The sequence below is a fragment of the Meles meles genome, chromosome 18 (genome assembly GCF_922984935.1).
Source record: "Meles meles chromosome 18, mMelMel3.1 paternal haplotype, whole genome shotgun sequence".
NCBI classification, from domain to species: Eukaryota; Metazoa; Chordata; class Mammalia; order Carnivora; family Mustelidae; genus Meles; species Meles meles.
Genome location: NC_060083.1, coordinates 11,483,807 through 11,504,690, shown reverse-complemented (window position 1 = coordinate 11,504,690; position 20,884 = coordinate 11,483,807). Strand labels below are relative to the sequence as shown.

Here is a 20,884-nt window from a genome sequence, read left to right as displayed (position 1 = left end):
ACAGAAGAACACATAATGTATTATCTCATTTACACGGAATGTCCAGAAAAGGCAAGTTCACGGGACAAAAAGTAAATCAGTCGTTGACTGGGGCTGGGAAGGTGACCACTCACAGGCACAAGAGCTCCTTCTGTGGTGGTAGAAACATTCTAAAATTACACTGTGATGACGGTTCCAACTCTAAATGTACTAAAAGCACAGAATTCTACATCTACACCAAGAAGATTTTACGGCATGCAAATTATACCTCAATAAATCTGTTTAAAAAATAAACTTCTGGAGGGGGAAAAGGAGAGAAGTTGTTCTTGGATATTAGAAATATAATTGCCAAATGAAAAAAATTACTGGCCAAACTAAATGACAAAACCAAGTTATTAACATGGGGGGAAAAGTAGAGAAAATCTCCAAAATATACTAACAAAAGATAGAAAATGAACGATATGAAAATAAAGAGGCAAAGAAACAAGATTAAGGAGCTCCAACACCTGACTAGTAGAAGTTCCAAAGAATGGGTTCTGCTGGAGAATGCAAAGACAACAAGAGAGCAAAAGGACATTTCTGAGCTGAACACAGACCTAAGCCCACAACCCAGAAGAGCCCACTGAGAGTCTAAAACAGTGAATACTTATGAGACACACATGGGTAAAATTGTACAAGTCTACGCATAAAGGAATCTTTGGAACCTGACAACAGTACCGCACAGGAAGAAACAGGAGACTGGCTGTGTGCTCACGAGCTCTGGGCACCACAGACAACGGAGCAAGGACGGCCCCATTCTGTGGGGAAAAGAGGCTGAAGCCAGAACTCCCAGAAAACCCGTCAGTCGCACGGCAGGACAAAACAAAGCCATCTTCGAACGTGCAAGGACTCACAATTTGCCACCCACACACGCTTTATAAAACTAAGAACTACCAGGGGACACCTGGGAGGCTCAGTCAGTAGAGCGTCAGACTGCCCTCGTCAGCTCAGGTCAGGGTCTCAGGGTTGTGGATCGAGCCCCGCATCAGGCACCGCGCCGGGCGTGTAGCCAGCTGAAGAGTCTCTCTCTGTGACCACCCCGTCCCCCCAGGCACCTCTTTCTCCAGCTCTAAAAAATAAAAAATAAAGGAAGAAATACTAAAGCGAGGACAGTGAGCTAGAGGAGGAGCGGCACAAGCCAGAGCACAAGGAGGGAGACTTGGGTGGGGAGTTCAAATCCCCCTAACAGAGTTTCACTGACAAGAGTGCACAACCCCTCTTTAGACCCAAAATCATTATTTGGTATTACAGTGAATACATTAACATAATCACATAAATGCTATTTTCTCGTTTTCCTTTTCTGAGACTCAATAAGCCCAGAAGAGTCTTTCAGTTATAAAAGAGAATGTAAGTGTTATAAACCCTGACGATATAAAAATAATAAAATCAGTTAACAAAATCTGTAGGAGGAAGATAACCAGGGACAGCTTCTTTCTGTATCTTTCCCAGCAGGGACTCCTAGGTAAGGCTGATGAATCACTTCATTAACAGTAATAAAGACAATCCGCACAAGAGCTACAAGCATACAGTAAGAATTAGGGAAGGATGCTACTACGTTCAAATCTTCCCCCTCCACATAAATCACACTGGTAACCATGCAAGTCAACTCTGAAGTCCCTTCTAGAGATCGGAGCAAGGAGGAGATCAGACATTTCAGTCTATTCTCTTCTGTAGAACTCATAGTTTTTGCCAGGAACATGCAATACTTTCATAATTTAAAGAACTGTTTTAATGAAAAGTGCATTATGTTTTAGCCATACAGTGGAACACAGTGCAAGTGTCCAAGAACAAAGTAAGTTCTCTATGCGCAAGTCCATGAGGAAAGCTCCACTGGGGCGCCTGGGTGACTCAGCCGGTTCCGTGTCTGACTCTTGATTTCAGCTCCAGTCCTGATCTCAGGGTCAGGCCCTGGGTCCACCTCCGCACTGGTCAGAGTTTGCCTGGGAGTCTCTCTCCCTCTGCCCTCCCGCCCACCACCACATTCTCCCACACATGCACTCTAACATAAATCAATCTTTAAAAAAAATTTTTAAAATTATCTCCCCCACCCAAAAAAAAGATGGCTACACTGTATTGGGTGAAAAATCAAGATTAAGAACAAAGCATTAAGATGGTATGTGTTTAGGGGTCCTGGGTGGCTCAGTCGTTAAGCGTCTGCCTTTGGTTCAGGTCATGATCTCAGGGTCCTGGAATCAAGTCCCACATTGGGCTCCCTGCTCAGCCAGGACAGCCTGCTTCTTCCTCTTCCATTCCCCTGCTTGTGCTCTCTCTCAAATAAATAAGTAAAATCTTACCAAAAAAGGGGGGGGGGGGAGCAGTACGTATTTAAAATAAAATGTGGGGTACAGCGACTTTAGAAGACAATTTGGCAGTTTCTTACCAAGTTAAACATAGTTTTACCATACAATCATTAATCATACTCCTCGGAATTTATGCAAATGAACGGAAAACCTATGTGCACACAAAAACGTGTACACAAATGTTTGCAGCAGCTTCATTCATAGTCCCTAAAAACTGGAAACACCACCAGAGCCTTCAGCATGGAAATGGACTGGTCCGAAGGATTACACACAGCAGGAGGGTATACAAGGGAACGACACTCATTGATAAAAAGGAACAGGCTACCAATTCACGCACCCGCATGAACAAATTTAAAATGTACACCGCTACATCAAAGGAGCTAGACCCTAAAAGCTGCATATGATATTCTGGAAAAGGCCAACTACAGAGACAGAAAACAGATCAGTGTTTGCCAGGCCTGGTGGAGCGAGGAGTGACTGCAATGGGGACATCTGGGGGAATTTCAGGTAATACAACTAGTCTCAGGGTCCGGCAGGGGTGGACAGGAGACTCGACGCCCTTGTCACACCCACAGAAATGTACATCTCAAAGAATAAACTGTGATATATGCAAAATCAATTCGAAAAATCAACACGGACAGAATGGAGACTGTGACAAATGACTCTAACTGTATCACCAACACGTGACAAAACCTCACTGAAGGGGTGGCAGGGAAAGGGGAAGACCTGAGTAACATGGGATATCAAGGTTCCGACTCTATAAACCGGAAACAGAAGGACAAGAACTGTGCATTAATGCTAAGTTCTAGTGGGGAATCTGTTTCCCACAAGGGTATAGTTAGCAATTCTGGAACTACTTTCACAGAAGTGGTGGGGCTTGGCTTCTCAGCGTCAGAGAGGAGAGCTACAGAAAACCCAGAAGGAAGGCCAGAAGGGACAGCCGGCACCCTGGCATCTTCTTGGAGTCAGAACCAAGGAGGAGGCTAGGTGTGGCCTGAGGGAGACACAGACGATGGAAACACTGCAGATATGCACACAGCCAGGTGAGTGTAGGCACAGAGGGCCCACCTCCCCCTACGAAGGAAGGACCCTCCAGGAGAAACAAGTGCCTCCAACGCCCAGACCTTGGTTTCTAGATACGTTTCACATTCTTGGAAAAACAGCTGATTCTCAGGCTGGGCTGGAGAAAATACAAGACAGGTCTGATGCATTCTAGAGTCATCAGGAAAGAAGAAGTGCTCAAATATTTTAAAAAATGAATGCATGTCAGAGGAACACCAGACAATCTGAAAGAACTCTCAATGACCAACACTGGAAAAATGTGAGAACAAAATAAATGACACCAGAAACAAAACACGTGACAGTTCATTTTACGTGACAACTTGACCAGGCCACGGATATTTGATCAAACATTACTGCAGGTGTTTCTGTAAAGGCAGTTTTCAGGCAAGATCACAATTTAAATCAATAAATTTTTTATTTTTTAAAGATTTTACTCATTTATCTGACAGCATAAGGAGGGGAAGCAGCAGTGGGAGAGGGAGAAGCAGGGTCCCTGGTGAACAGGGAGCCCGATGCGGGGCTCAATTCCAGGAACCTGAGATCGCGATCTGAGCCAAAGGCAGAGGCTCAACCGACTGAGCCACCCAGGCGCCCTTCATCAGTAAACTTTGAGTAAAGATGATCCCCTCCATAAGGTGAGTGGGCCTCATCCAGACGGTTGAAGGCCTTACTTAATGTTTTCGAAGGCTGACATCCCCCACGAGGGAGTTCGGCCGGCCCGCTGCCCTCGGAGCCCAGCTGCAACACCAAGGCTTCCCCGGAGCTCCCAGCTGCCCTGCAGATCCAGGATTAGCCAGCCTCTGCGACCGCACACCATGACAAGTCTTCCTGAGAGAAGAGTTCCAATAACATTAAGTAAATATTCTCCCTGACATGAGGTGGGGGGTCTTGTCCTCCTTCCCCCATGAGTGTGGGCTGGACTTAGCAGCTTACAAACAAAAGGGTACGAAAGGTGGAGAACTAACTTTACAGTGACAAACCTGACCAACACTGCCTTAACCAAGTGACCAAGGTTCACACAACCACTGCTGTCGTGTGGTCGCCGTGGGCCACCAGGCTGATGTGACAGGAAGTGCACTGCATCTCCACAGCTTTCTTTCCTAAAACCCACTACCCCAGTCTAATCATGAGAAAAACATTAGAAAAAAACAATTTGAGGGACATTCTACAATATATCTAACTAGTATTCCTCAAAAAATTCCACAAAAAACAACACTCTGAGAACAGAAAACTCCCAGCACCGAGCTACTTCCTAGAAGACTAGGAAGAATGCCAGCTAGATGCGGGGCGGTGTCCCGGGCGGGCTCCTGGAGCAGAGAAATGGACGGCAGGCAAAAACCAGGAGAAACCCAAGCGCAGACTTTAGGTAATAACACCGTGTAAGCGCTGGTCTGCTCACTTCATCGAATGGACCTCACTCACGCAAGACGTCAGCAGTGGGGGCCCGGCTACAGAGCGCACAGCCACTCTCTGTACTGTCCTTGCAAGTTTTCTATAAATCTGAAACTGTTCTAAAATTAAAAGTTTAGAGAAAGAAGAAAAAAGCCTATCAGAGTGGTGCTCCCTCCCTGCCAGCCACGAACCACATGCCTCAGACCCCTAAGAGAACAGCAGGAAACACGGGACTCACCCAGACCACCACGGCACATGCAAGAGCTAAACAGAAACCGAACTGGACGACAGTTTTGTTCTGTTTCCACCAAGCAAATGCTAAAGGCAGAAGCAGCAGCAAGGGTATAATCCTAAGGGACAGATGTAGAAATAACCAGAGATGACACTGAAAAATACAGTGCCTCCCGGGGGAACCACCACACCATCAATGTTCACAGCAGTTTGAAAAAAGACGTCAGCACGTCCTAAAGTCCTGACGTCTAATGACAACATAAACTATGCCGTGCACAGCTAAGTAAGTAAATATATAAAATCCTCTATTTACCTAGAGTAAAAGAGGGTAAGGAAAGTCTCACGACATCCCTCTCTACATAAGCCTGAAATAGACATTTTAGTTTTAGAATCCCCCAACACAAAAGATGAGGAACTAACCCAAAATATCAGGTGAGGCCATGAGCAATAGTAATTTGCATCCCGAAAGTCACCAGGATTTCAGAATTTAACACACAATGTGCTATTACGTTAAAAAGCAGTAGTCTTAGTAATAAGGCAACCTGGGTTTGAAACCTACTGCTGCCACTTACTTGCTAAATAAATTTGGAAAAACAACTTCTTGATCTTGGGCTAGGTTTCTTAACAGTAATCAAGCATGTAAAAGGAACATCAATGAACTCAACTCCAAAGAATATGATTTCCGCTAAAATTCTTAACACTAAAGATCCTTCCTTCCAGAATTTCATTTTACTATAAAGGCAAAATACAACAAAAAGAAAAATAATCAAATGTTAACAGAAGCTTTAAAGGGATGGCTGATATTTCTATCACATACTTCTTTTTTCCTGAAATCTACAATAATCATGTTCATTTTTAAGAAGCAAAGTTCTTTTAAAACATACATATGACAGGGCACCTGGGTGGCTCAGTGGGTTAAAGCCTCTGCCTTCGGCTCAGGTCATGATCCCAGGGCTCTGGGATTGAGCCCCGCATGGGGCTCTCTGCTCTGCAGGGAGCCTGCTTCCTCCTTTCTCTCTGCCTGCCTCTCTGCCTAGTTGTGATTTCTCGCTGTCAAATAAATAAAATATTTTTAAAAAAATACATATGACATTTTCCTCTAGACTATCTTGATTCAGGTTACCTATGATTTATTCAAATACATCTGACTCACCCTGAGAAGAGTAAAAAACCAAAGGGACATATGACTGCAGAGACACCCTGGGACTTAAGCAGAAAGGGATAGCTGAATCAACTCACTGTTATTATCTCCACGTTGATCTAATTCAAATACTGCTCAAGATAAGCTCGGAGAATAAAAAAAAAAAAAAAAAAAAAGATAAGCTCGGAGATTAATGGAATCTAGTTGTCTTGGTTTTGCTACTGTACGTTAGTCAAACCTAGTTAGTTTCCTCTTCTGGAAAATGTGGTCAGCCACCTGGGCAGAACGCCTAGGTAGCTAAGGTAGAACACCAGAGAAAAATCTTTGAAAACATTAAAAAAAAAAAAAAAAAAGATAAAGAACAGCCAAAGGCTTGGGAGGGGTGGGTATAACCTTTAATTTTTCTGGCAATTCATAAATTATTAAGAGTTGTGAAAACTAGGGATGCCTGGGGGGCTCAGTGGGTTAAGCTGCTGCCTTCAGCTCAGGTCATGATCTCAGGGTCCTGGGATCGAGCCCCACATCGGGCTCTCTGCTCAGCGGGGAGCCTGCTTCTCTGCCTGCTTGTGCTTGCGCATGCTCATTCTCTCTCTCTCTCTCTCTCTAACAAATAAATAAAATAAAATCTTCCCCCAAAAAAGAAAGTTATGAAAACTATGGCCATAGTAGATAGAACTGCCCATTAAAGAAATCGCTTTGAGAGAAAAAATCTGAACCCTGTTGAGACACAGAAGATCCAAGAGTCCTTTGGTCAAAGCTACACTTGTCGAAAGGGCACCAATGTCTACACAAATGTGCTGGAAGAGCCACTTCTAATTATTAACAATGTTTGTCTATAAAACTTTGCCTTCCCCACTAGAAAGGGGAGCCAGGGATCGTATAGTGTATCCCTACAGCCAAGCACAGAGAAGGAACTAAACATTTATTCAGTGGAAGGATCTTGGTTTACTTTCTACCCTCAAGATTTAGTTCACATGCCCTTGAGTCCTCAGGGAACACAAAAGCAAGTATTCTGCTCTAATCCATCCAATACCTACTACTTGGTTGCCTGCTACGTTTCAGTGACCCTTCTAGGCATCTGTGTGGGCAGCTACCAGACAAAAGCGAGCATCTCTGTGCCCAGTGCGGGCCGAGGGAAACACACACTGGGGATAAGGGCCCGGCTCTCCTGACGCGCGCCGCGCAATGTACAGGGCTATCGAATGCTGCGGACCCAACACGAACGCAACACAGCCCTCACTCACATCGGACTGAAAACCTCCCACCTCATGGACAGAACGCAGTCCCAGTGCCACCCCGCGTCCTGTCCACAGCCATCGCACTCAAAGCCTGCGCCGTTCACAGTGGGCTGATTCCTGGTCTGTGACACGGGAAGCTAGAGGAAGGATCCAGAAGCTCATACAAGCAATGGGAGGCACTTCACATGAAGCTAGTATTACAAAGGCTGGGCTCAAATTTATGTCTTTTTAATTTAATTTCTCTAATAACTCGTCTTTATTGTTTTTCACAATTATTACAAATAAATGAGAATTTTCCTTAGAGCTGGTCTTTCATCACAGATCATTTGAGCAGCATTGGTCCAACTCACTTTGACCACATCACTTCTCCCCTCCTCAAACAGAATAAAAACTTTCAACATTTTAAAAATTTTCCACAAATACCAGCCTTTCCAGATACTATTTTCCCACTAGATGAGTTTATCATATGCTCCAACCACACTGAATTGTTTTCAGTACAAACCTTCTGTCTTGCTTGCTCTTTTCCCTCAATGTTAAATACTTTCTCATTTATGTGTTATCAAATTTTACATATGCTTTTAAAGTCAAATGCCACCCACTCCTCAAAGCCTTCTACCAACTGGACAGGCAGGAGTAAGCATTCCCTGACATTCTCCGATACCTCAAAGCAGCTCTCACAGGATTTTCTACAGAATACAAGTTTCTGGAACCTAAGAAAAATACTGCATTCAAATGGGTCACGCAACTTGCTGAATGATGTTAAGACACAGCATTCTATATACGTATGCCCACATATATACAGAGCGTATATACAAATGAACTTCACTCAAGAGATCAGAATACTCTGAAATTATACCAAAACTGTGTGCGTCCACTTTTCTTAAATTGTCCAGAGTCTTAAGAAACTACTACTCCGGGAAGAGCTCAGGTTTCATCAGCAGACAGACCTGTTTCTGCCGGCCAGGTCCATCAGGGCTAGCTTGGGGAAATTCCCAGATAGACTATAAACCTCAATTTCCTTATCTCAAAAAGGTGGTAACATGTATTTCACACATTTGCTGTGAGACCTGAATGTGACCACCAGTGGAAAGTCCTGGGATCAGGAAGAGTGTGTGAGGAACACTCAATGATCTGCTTCCTTCCCGCCCTCCTCTCTCTCTTAAATAAGTTTCTACGGCAGTGAAGTGAGCAGGCTTAGGTCCTTTAAAGCTGTTTTAAATTACAAATTGCTGCCATCCCTTGAAAGCTGTGTTCAGACTCTTTTTTCTTGGAAATTGTCAACAGGGTTCGCTGTCTCTCAGAAACACCTATTTGTTTTAAATCTGTCAACTTTAAATTGCAGCCCATCAATCAATTCTAATTACTATTTTCTTTACAATAAACAAAAGATTTTCTTAGAAGTATATAACCCAACGCTCTTAAGAGAAGGGACATCCTGATTTTAATGCATCCAAATATAGCTCTTTTCCTAGGAAACCTTCCCCGACCTCACTGTGCACCCCTCCCCCATTAATCTCTCTTCCTTCCACCCTTTGGGTTTACACATCCATCAACCTCTAGGAAACACCGCGCCTCAAGGGAGGGTTCGCACTTCATCTTCGCGTCCCCCATCATTTCTGAGCACAACTGCACAAAGGCGCTCCATAAATCAACTCGGATACCTTTCTTCCATTTTCCAAATGGCAGCACAAGATGTTTAAGTAAGGGTTATTTAAAATTAAGATGGAATTTCTATCTCAAACTGTAGATTTCTCTTTCAACTTCCCGCTCTCTCAAAGTGTTAATGCAGCAATTATACTGTTGCTTGCAACTATGAATAGTAAGTTTAAAATGGGAGTTCTCATGAAAAAACATTGATAAAAATGCTTTGGCGACAAGTGACATTTTAAAAACTCTTTATTCTGAAGTACAGATCTACAGGACAACGGAAAACACAACACAGAAAGGCCTCCTCTACCCTTTACCCAGTTTCTCCCCAGGGCTAACATTCTACATCACTTGGTGGATCAAACGGAAGAAACTGGCATGGATACAACCCACACCCTGTATGGAGATTTCACACTCAGTGTTTCTGCAGCTCTATGCAATTTTATCACATTTGAGATCTGTGTAACCACTACAAGATACCACCAAGATCCCTCAGATTCCCACCACCCTACAGCCACACACCACTATCGTCCCTAATCCCTGAACACCACCAGCAATCCGTTCTCCAGCTCCATAATTGCATCATTTCAAGAATGCCATACAGGTATCAAGACCACTTAGTGTGGGAAAGCGCTATCTCTTCAAAGAATGGTGATGAGAAACCTGGATATCCACGTGCAGAAGATCGAAGTGAACCGGTATGAGATGGACAGACGATCTCGCGTAAGACCTGAAACTAGGAACCACTGGAAGAGCGCAGAGAAGCACCTGATGGCACTGGGTGTGGCGACGGTCTCCTGCCTATAGCACGGAAGGCACAGACAATACAAGCAGAAACAGACAAATGGAGCCCCCAACTCGAAGACCTTCGTATGCCAAAGGACACAGTCCAGAGTGAAAGACAACCTACGGAATGGGAGAATACTCGCAAATCCTATTTATTTCCTAAAAAGGGCTAATATCCTGAGTACATAAAGAACTCATACAACTTGACAAAAAATCAGATAACCTGGTTAAAAATGGGTAAAGACTTGAATAGACATTTCTCCAAAGATGATTATTCAAAGGACCAACGAGCACATGAAAAGTTGCTCAACCACCACAAGCCATCAGAGAAATGCAAATCGAAACTGTAAGAGACCATTAACGCCGTCAGGACGGCCACCGTTCAAGACAGACAGATGGGGTAATAACAAGTGTCGGCGAGGATGTGGAGAATCTGGAACCCTTGTGCACTGTGGCGGAAACGTAAAACAGTGTTACCACGAGGGAAAATATGGCGGTTCCTCAAAAACATTAAAAACGGAACCACTCAATGTAAGTTCAACAACTGTGACATAGGCGCCCCTCACCGGGCGCACACTGATCATTAGGGGAGGGGCACGGCACATGTGGGGGGCAGAGAGTGTACGAGAAATCTCTGGAGTGTTTGCTCAATTTTGCTGTGAACCTGAACTATTATAAAAATAAAGTCTACTTAAAAAAAAAACAAAAACCACCCAGAACTACCGTATGATCCAGCAATCACCCTTCTGGATTTATATCCCAAAAAACTGAAAGCAGGATCTCAAAGAGGTATTTGCACACCCATGTTCACAGGAGCAATAACCACAAGAGGACAGAGGTGGAGGTGAGCCAGCGGCACGCCTACGCATGAATGGAGAAACACCACGAGGCAGACGCGTGAGACGGAACACAATGTAGCTTTAAAACGGAAGGACCCCGTGTCTGAGGCTACAGCTCGGATGACCCTCTAGGGTGTCACGGTAAGTGAACAAGCCAGCCAGGAAACACCAGTACTGTAAGATCCCACTGACAGGAGGTGAAGTTCTTAAATTCCCAGAAACAGAAAGTAAAATGGTTACGAGCGAGGGGCAAGAGGGAAGGGAAAGAACAGTTGTTCAATGGGTGAACAGCTTCGGTTTTTCAAGATAAAAAAGTTGTGGAGATCTGGTTCCACAACAGTGTGAATGTACTTAACACTACCGAAGTGGACACTTAAAAACAGTTAAGATGGCCAATTCGGGTTTTTTTTTTCCCACAATAAAAAGCATTTAATGTAAATGGAATCACTCAGTATTGTAACCTTGTGAGATGAGCTCTCCTTGACCCGGCGGAACTCCCCCTAGAGCGTCCCGCGTGTTTCGTCACCAGTCGTGTTTCGTCACCAGTCGTGTTTCTCTGCCTGCTGGGACGCGGGCTCCACGGGACAGACGCACCACGGGCTAGTCACCCCCGAAGGCTACTGAGCCACCTGCAGCTTCAGCTCTGCTAAAGCCAGCACGACCGCCCACAGGTTTTTACAAGGACGTAGTTTCATTTCTCTAAATGCCCAAACGCGCACCTCACGGGCGCTCAGTTGTACAAGAAGCTGCAAACGGTCTTCCCCAGCGGCCTTTCTGTTTCACATCCCCCCACCCCAAAAACAAACGTAGGAGACCAAGTTCCTCTGCACCCACTGGACAGCAATCGGTGTTTCTTTTCTTTTTTTTTTAAATTTTAGCTACTCTAGTAGGTATGTAGTGACAACTTACTGTGGTTTAAACGTGCACTTCCCTAAGTCTAATAACGTGAACCATCTTCTCATCGGCCTATGTGCCACCTGAAATGCCTGTTCACTCCTCTTGCTCATTTTCTAAAAGGACTGTTCTTTGTTGCTGACTTTGGAGAGTTCTTTACATACTCTTCAGCAACCCTTGCCAGACACTTAATGTGCAAATACATTCTTACCGTCTGTAGCTCACCTTCTCATTTGTCTCTCACAAACGTAAGTTTTTTCAGGTTGGTGATGCCCAGTTTACCAATATTCCTCTTTAAAAAAAAAAAAAAAAAAAAAGACTTTATTTGTCAGAGAGAGGGGTGGGGCGGCGGAGGGAGAAGCAGATTCCCCCCGCTGAGCAGGGCTCCATCCCAGGACCCCAGGATCATGACCTGAGCCAAAGGCAGACCCTTAACCAACTGAGCCACCCAGACAACCCACCAACAGTCCTCTTAAAGATCGTGCTTTCAATGCTGTGCATGGAAACTCTCCACCTAGCACCCCACTGTCTTGAAACCGAAACTCTAATACGTACATAAGACGTAAGAGTAAGAAAATGACTACACGCACAGTTAAAATGTGAGCACACTCAAAAGCAAATCCACACGGTGCCTCCTAACATGATGGACATTTAGGAAAAAATCCTAAATGTGATTTACTGTTCTTTAAAAGCAATGCTTACTTTATAAGATTAAACCAAAAACAGCTTTAAAAACTTTTACTGCCAGGTAAAAATTTAAATGGGTTCTTTGTTGTTTACACTTTTTTTAACAGACCCTAACCAATGGGAATATGGACAAGAAAGTTGGAGAGAGGTCAAGGAGGAGCAAATGTAGCTTTTCTAAGTTACTAGGTGCTCACAGAAAGCATAAGTAAAAGGAAAATTTCCTCTTACCAAACTTAACTTTTCACATACCTTCTAGAACTGCACACCATAAAAAGAGGTATAAGTCTCTAGAGCAACAACAGAAAGATACTGTATCTTCCCCAGCCCTTTCTCAGAGTGCCAGAATCGGACAAGGGAACAGCACTGATAAAAATCTCTGACTTTCCTCAAAAAGGCTAATACTACCAGCGTACATTAGGGGAAAAAATTTATAATGCTATATTTTAACATGCACGTATCTTATTTCCTAAAGAGGCGTTTGATTCTTATACTCTCATCTGTTCATTACCATAATTTGCAAAATGTTTGCTTTTTCCTGTCTGTACTTTACTGTACCTGGACAATGCCATCAACCAGATATAACAGACCATGTTTACCTTGTCAGACTGTTTCCATATGCATATTCTATGCCTTTTCTCTGAGAAGTTATTTCCTACAAACATGGTATTAAACAGAACCTTGGAGTCATTATTTCACGTTTCAAATTCTAGCAAAAATATTTCTCAATAATTAAGAAAGGCAAAATTTTTAATCCTGAATGAAACTGGGTCTGTTAAAACAAAAAAACACTTGGCATTTGCCTGCTTGAAGCAAGAAAACATTCACACTACAGTTAACCATAAAAGTAGTGTATCCCCTCCAAAGAAAACAGAAGAGGAAGAAGAACTTGGACTGAAGGACCCAAAACCCAATAATCCAAGGACTGAAACTCGCGCTGATAATGTAAACAAATACTCCACCTGAGAAAAGGAAATCCAAAAGCAGCAACACAGTGACAGTCAACGGATTTCCAGGTTTCCCCACACGGGACACCGCTCTACTAATGCTCAACGCATCTTCACTTCAGGACCGCGTTCACAAGCATCGCCAAACACAAGGTGTATTTACACAGAAACTACATAATAAAACCACAGACTCTGGTGGTATGTTACAGCAAACGCAGGGACTATTACACTAACAGCTACAGATCGCAGAATTTACTTCAACTTTTAATATGCTCAGCAACACTTCAGGAAGTGAGATCATCCATTACAAAAGACTAATGGAGTATGTTTCATTCTGAGGTAGTTTATAGAAAATTAAACTACTATTGTTTAAAAAAAACTAAATTTCACTGCATTATCAAAAATAGTCACTGAATGACAGAAATTATTACTTAAAAATCATTGACTCCCTAATGCTAAGAAAATTCACTTACTCACTGAAATATTAAGACTTTGCCCCACTGGGGTGTCTGGGTGGCCCAGTCGGTTTAAGCATCTGCATTTGGCTCAGGTCATGATCCTGGGGTCCTGGGATGCAGCAGCGAGTGGGCTTAACCCTCTCCCTCCTCTGCCTGCACTCTCTCATTCACTCTTTCCCTCTCAAATAAATAAAATCTTTAAAAAAAAAAATTAAGGCAGACTGTCCCCCAGTTTCACTGAGATGCAATGGACATCTAACACTGTACTTTTAAGGCATACAGCATAATGACTCGATGTGCGCGCACACAGCAAAATGAGGCTGAAAGTCTGGGCCACCACACGTCACACACGCAATTCCTGCACTACAGGGGATGTGGTAAATGATACAACACCCCTCCTCAATCACTCTGTTTCACTTACGCTTTTTTTCTGACAGCGTAAAAGATGTAACAGCTCCACTATTTCCGTAATAGAGGAATTCACTTCTGGACATAAAAATTCCCAGACTGTTAAACATTAAGGAGTATGATGCAATATAAATTTACTTTTAGACTTCCCCTTCATTTCCATATTTTTAAACATTTTCTTCCATATGAGTTAAACAACTATTAAGAATATTGGGGCGCCTGGGTGGCTCAGTGGGTTAAGCTGCTGCCTTCGGCTCAGGTCATGATCTCAGGGTCCTGGGATCGAGTCCCGCATCGGGCTCTCTGCCCAGTGGAGAGCCTGCTTCCCTTCCTTTCTCTCTGCCTGGCTCTCTTGTGATTTCTCTCTGTCAAATAAATAAAATCTTTAAAAAAAAAAAAAAAAAAAAAAGAATATTAATAACTAGGAGGCACCTTAATGGATTCCGTTGGTAGAGCTTCCTGATCTCGGGACTGAGTCTGAACCCCACGCTGGGTGTAGAGATTCCCGAAACATATTTTTTAAATCTTAAATATATATATATATTAACAGCATCTATTATAGGGGGGTTACTGAGCAGTTCAATTGGTTAAGTAACCAAGTCCTCCTCTTGGCTCAGATCAGGATCTCCCGGGTCCTGGGATGGACCATGTCAAGCTCCGCCCCTAGTGGGGAGTTTGCTTCTCTCCCCCCTCCGCCCCCCTACCTCGTCCTTCACCCGTTGCTGTGCACAATCTCAAGTGTGCATGCGCACTCTCTCTAAAATAAGTAACATCTTTTAAAAAAAATCCACTGAGGGGCACCTGGGTGTCTCAGCTGGCGGAGCATCCAAGTCTGGAATCAGCTCTCGTCTTGATCTTGGGGTTGCAAGTTCAAACCTTGTCCTGGGCTCCACACTGGACACAGAGCCAACTTAAAAATGTGTATGTGTGTCTGTCTGTGTGTGTGTGCGTGTGTATAAAACATCGTGTTCATCACCCAGAATCTTCCACCACTAGAGTATTCCTGTCAATTTCTGCTTGTTTTAAATCGTTAATGAAATTGTATGTCAGAATGCCAATATATTCTAGAAAGGCCAAGAAATATTAAATCTTTCAAACACCTCCTTGTAAGTGTATTCTTTGAATGTCCTACCAAGCCCAGGGCTGCTAATGAAACAGCACAGCACCAAACCAGGAACGGCAGGGAGCATGGCAGGGGAAAAGAGCTCAGGGGACCCACCACAGTACGGCTCTGAACCCCTGGCTTCACAGCCACCTACAGAACTCCTTTCAAAAGTGGATTATCCTGAGCATCAAGATATGTAGACTCTTTGGGCATGAGACCAGGAATCTGTGTTTCCCCAAGTGATTCCACTGCACATCAAGCCTAAGAAACACACTTAACAAACTCAACCCAACAACTTACTGTATAAGGATAGTCAAGGAGATGAAGATTTGGGAGTTTTCCGGATTACTTTAAAATACACAATCAAAATTTCTACAGCAAAAGATGCATAATTATTTCATTGTTACTGTATAAAAAAATTCTTCCTAGTTCTGGAATGACAGGTGCCTACAAGACCCTAACTCTTAAAAATCTATTCCCCCAATGTTTTAAAAAAAGCAAACCTCGGGCGCCTGGGTGGCTCAGTGGGTTATGCCGCTGCCTTCGGCTCAGGTCATGATCTCGGGGTCCTGGGATCGAGTCCTGCATCGGGCTCTCTGCTCAGCAGGGAGCCTGCCTCCCTCTCTCTCTCTCTCTCTGCCTGCCTCTCTATCTACTTGTGATCTCTCTCTGTCAAATAAATAAAATTTAAAAAAAAAAACAAACCTCAAGTGATCTTAAAAAGGGGGGGAAGAGGAGGCAAAAACTTCCTCGTATTCCTTATAAATGCTTGCCATATCATAAAATTGAGTACAGTAAGAGTAGAGAGCAAGTCCAACCAGTCCAAAGGGCGCCTGGGTGGCTCAGTTGGTTAAGCGCTGGCTCTCAATCTCAGGGTCATGAGTTCAAGCCTCACAACCGGCTCCAGGCTGCTGGGTGTGGAGCCTACTTTAAAAAAAAATAATGGTTCCAAGTCCAACTAGGCCAAAATTTTTCTCATAGCTAACCACCAACATCAAAAGCTCAGCCCTACTTTCCGCTTATGACTTTAACTCCCTGATTCTGCAGACTGTTGGCCTTAAGCACACAATGGCTACAATGTTTTCTCACCACTACTTTAGGAAGGAAGACCACTTAAATTTTAATGTGTAGTGTTTTGTACAACACATTTTACTAAGATAGGAACATTTCCACAATCATTCTGGTAGCTACTGGATAAATTAACTCTGAATATTAAAATTTATAAAATACTATTTCATGTTTGTGGTAATTACTGTTCCCTGGGAGGCAATACAGCCAATTAAAAACAACAAAGACAAAAATAAAACAAATAAATAGTAAGTAAATAAATGCAAACAAAAAAGTCTGCAAAATAAGATGGCCCGCAATTTGAATGCATCCGTACCAGGCACTTACTTCCTGCCCCTTGACTGAGCACGTGACTCAACCTCTGGAAGCCACTATTTCCTTATCAGGAGGATTAAACGAGATAATCTAGGTGAAGTGGGCCACAGAGTGCCCAGTACCCGCTAGTCCTCAGGAAAGTACATACACATGAAAGTGATTCAAGAATGTCTCTGAAAAGGCACACAGGAATACCAGTGATGGCTGTGTCCAAGCACAGAACCTAGGGCCCTCCAGGGGAGTGGAAAGACTGTACCATTTTGTGCTCTGTATTTTTAACCAGTGCACATAATACCTTCTCAAGAAATAAAACAACTCTGAAGTACCTGTGACGGGTCAGATTTCTCAGTGTTGAGGAGCATGCACGGCTGCTGAACCCATGAAGGAGCCAGAGTCTAAGAATACCCACAAAGAAACACACGGCCTATCTGATTTCGAGCGCCTGTCAGGTGATCTCACTTGCTTCACAACAGCCACAATGATCTTAACCAAACAACCCTAAACCAGGGATTTTTCAACCTGGGTTGGTTTTAATCCCTCAGGGGACACTGGCAACGAGACAGGTCTGGCTGTCACAACTGAAGGGGTGTACTACCACTGGCACCTGGTGAGTAGAGGCCAAGAACGCTGCTAAGCATGCTGTACCGCACAGTATCTGCCCCAAACGTCAGGAGTCCTGAGTCGGAGAAGGTCTGCAACCAAGGGAACCAGGCGCCTCACGCCAGTTTCCAACCAAACAGACACAGAGTAAACTGTCCCCTCAAGTAATGCGTGATGAAGTCCAACCCTGACAGGTCGGCCTCCTGAAGCTAACCAACCAGCACGACCACTGCTGCTTAAACTTCGGAGATCCCAGCAGCAAGAACGGCTTCCAGGTTCCTCTTCTAAACTCCACTCAACACGTTTCAGGACTTTAAAGCATTTATGACTAGGCCTTTCAAAGTTCACGCTCAATGACTTTAGGAGATGACCGTTCTTTCCTGTTTCCAAACGACATCTGAAGAGCCACCAGCTCAAACGGCGCCCTACTGACAACACACAACAGGGCCTTGACGTTAGAGAGTCGTTCTCACGTCTTTCCAGAGAACGTGATATTCTGACGTTTCACTTAATACAGTGCCTGGGCATACTGTTCTGTCCGTGTTAATTAAAACCCTCCAAATGTTGAAGACATTAGGAAGAGTCCATTGTTTCTGATCAAGAAGACAAGAAAAACTCATCAGCAGTTCAGTAACTTTATAAGAAGGCTTGGAAAGTGACACACCATACATTCTCCCCTCTGACCTTAAAGCATGTGTTAAGGGGCCTTATCACAAAGTCCACCAGCGGGGCACGGCTGGCTCCGTCCGCGGAGCGTGCGGGAGTCCTGATCTCCGGGTTGCGGGTTTGGGTCCCATGCGAGGCCTACGGATTACTTAACAATAAAATCTTAAAAAAGAGTCAACAACGAATGAAGAACTTTGGAAAATATTTTATCAACATTTGGGATTCGTCTTGCCAAAAAGTGCAACACTGAACCGAGAGGGCACCGACATCTAGCGCTGGGCAGGAACGTTCCTCTGCGGACACTGCTGGTCACACTTACTCTCCTGGCAACTGCCTGGCTTCTCGTACCCCTTTTAAAGTGCATGTGCTCCCCGCCAGGCGGGAGCCGGAACCTGTCTTAACACACCCAGTTTTCGCGCACTAAAAGACCCTTAGGAAGGACCCCCCACGAAAAAGAAGCACACCCCGATCCTCCCTCCGACACCAAACAGACGAAGAAACAACACATCTACAAAGACTGGAGGTGCGGCAGGGCGCTTGCTCCACCGCGTCCCCGCAGAGCTGCCCCGTTCTCCTGGAGTCGTCCCCGTGCGCACCCACAACTTTGCTCCCGGTCCAAACCTGCTGGCTCATGGTCTAATAATAACCCTAACCCTGACACGGTCTGCACCAGCCCCCGACAGTCTTCTTCTGGAGGCCACGGGGTGACTGAGGCCGCGGCGACGGTCCCGGGGCGCTGGGGGGCTCCGGGGGGGTCCGGGAGCGCCCCCTCCGCCCGGCCGGCCGCCGCTCGGCCGCTCCCCACACCCGCAGCACGTGTGGCGGCATTGTGAGCCCGCGCACCCCCCGCGCACGCCCGCCCCAGTGCGCATGCCCCGCTCGCACCGTCCTGGCAGAGTCGGAGCCAACCCCCTAAAAAGTCCACCTGGAAGCCGCAAACGGCCGAGGCCGGGACCGTGGGGGAGGGGGCTGCGGGCCCCGCCGGGAGGCCGCCCCGGCCGCCGCCCCAGCCCGGCCCGAGAGCGCCGCGGCCCCCGGGGCTCAGCAGGCCGGCGCGGGGGGGCCGCGGCGCTCGCGGCACAAAGCCCGGGGCCGGCCCGCTCCCACCCTCCCCGGCGGGCGGGCGAGCGAGGCGGGCGGCGGGAGCCGTGCCAGGCGGAGGCAGGCCGGGCGGCCTCCCGCACCCGCCCGCCCGCCGAGCCCCGCGCGCCGCGGCCGCCCAGGCCGGCGCTTTTGTTGTCCGCCCCAACTCCGCGGCGCCGCGCGGCCGGCCAGAAGTTTTGCGCGCCTCCCCTCCGCGGCCCGGCCGCCTCCCCTCGGCCGCCCGGGCCCCGCCCGCCCCGGCCCGGCCCCCCGCGGCCCGCGGGCCCAGACGACCCCCCCGACCCTCCCCGGGCGACCCCCCTCCCACGCCGGCCGCACCTGAGCCCCCGGGCCCGCCCCTCCGGGCACCCGCAGCCCCTCCCCCGCAACGTCCCACCGGGCGGTGGGGGAGGGGGCGGGCACCGGGCCCTGTGCCCGCGGCGGGGCTGCGTCCCCGCCCCCGACCCCCCTCCCGACGCCGGCCCAGCTCCGGGCCCGGCCGGACGGGCGCCCCGGGCTCACCCGCGGCCCGCCCGCCCCGGAGGAGGGAGCACTCGGCGGCTGCCGCTCCCCGCGGCCCGGCCCGGCCGGCGCCCAGCCGCCAGCCCGCGCTCACCTGCCAGCTGTCTCCGCAGCAGCAGCGCCGACTGCAGCTCCGTCATCCTCCCGCCGAGGGCCCGGGCCGGCGCCGGGGCTTCCGGGGGACCGAGGGCGGGCTGTGGCGGCGCCGGGAGCCGGGGGTGCTGAGGAGCGCGGGCCCCCGCGACGAGAGCGCCGGAGCCGGGGAAGGCCGGGCCGGGGCGGCGGGAGCAGCGCCTCGCTGCCGGCGCGGGTCCACTCGGCTCGGCTCCGCACGGCGCCTCACGCCCGGAAGGGGAGGGCGCCCGGGCGGCCGCGGCGCGCACTGAGACTCCGCTCGCCCGCTTCCCTCCTCAGCCCGCCCGTCGGCCCCGCCGGTGCCTTCCCCCCGCCACTGCCTCACTGCACGCAGGGCCGCTCCGCGCAGGCGCTCTGGGGCTGCCCACCTCGGCTCGGCCCGCCTGCAAGCCCGACCCCTCGGCGGCCCGGCCCCGCCCCCAGCGGCGGAACCCCGCCCCCCGCGCGCCACCGCCCGGCCGCCGCCATCTTGAGCAGGTCGGGCGGGGCGACGCCCCGCGGACGCCATGACGGGGAGGTCCCGGAGCGCCCGGACGTCGCCGCCCGGATGGCAGCAGGTGAGCTGGACCGCCGGGGCCGACGGGGGCGGCGGCAGATCGGTCGGTCGAGCCGAGCTTGGCCCCGGTGTGCCCCGTTTTAAGTGGACCCCAAAAGGGCTTCTGCGAGCTGCTAGTTCACGTTACAGAAGGCGCGGAGACTCCGGGGGCCCAGGGCTGCGCGCCGACCGGAAACACGCCGCGACCCCCGGGCAGGGGCAGCGCGGAGGGGCCACCTCCGGCCCAGGCGGTTACAAACGGGGTGCAGGGGACGCCCCCTCTCCCAGCAGCGCCGCCCGGGCCGGAAACCGCTAGAGCGCCGGCGCGCACCCGTTCCCTCCGCGGACGCCGGTCCAAGCCGCCCGACGCTGCCGCGGGCGCGGGGAGGTGCGTCCCGCCCCGGAGCGCCCGAAGAGCCCCCCGGGAGCCCGCGCCCCGCCCCGCGCGCCGCGAATGCGAAGCGACCCCGCAGACCCCGGCGTGTGAGGCCGGACGCGCCCGCGGCTGCTCCGGGGTAGGGACGGGCCCCCAGAGCGCTCGAGGGTGGCTGCGTGGAGGCGGCGAGGACGGCACCGGTCAGGGATCGCTCGGGCGGGGCTCCGGAGGGCGCCCATCACCCCACCCCACCCCACTCCCCCCCCCCCCGGCTGGAAGAAACCAGGCCCCTGGGGGCCCTGCAGCTGCCCCCGCTCCCGCTGAACGACAGCCCTGCCATCTGCACCGGACGTCTCCCTTTTAAAACGAACTTTGGTTTATCGGAGCAGTCGGTACGCGGAGTTCGTCGCTGCGTTCCGGCTCTTGGAGATGCC

The 20,884-nt window shown here is 48.4% G+C and overlaps 1 protein-coding gene across 1 annotated transcript in view; it reads right to left on the bottom strand.

The window, feature by feature from the left end:
• Window positions 1-19,944, bottom strand: part of UBE2G1 (ubiquitin conjugating enzyme E2 G1) — a 101,085-nt gene extending 81,141 nt beyond the window's left edge. The window contains exon 1 of the mRNA XM_045983815.1: window positions 19,499-19,944. Within this exon, the coding sequence (XP_045839771.1) occupies window positions 19,499-19,544 (46 nt within the window). The 5' untranslated portion in view covers window positions 19,545-19,944. The remainder of the gene's footprint in view (window positions 1-19,498) is intronic.
• Between the last annotated feature and the right edge of the window lie 940 nt (window positions 19,945-20,884).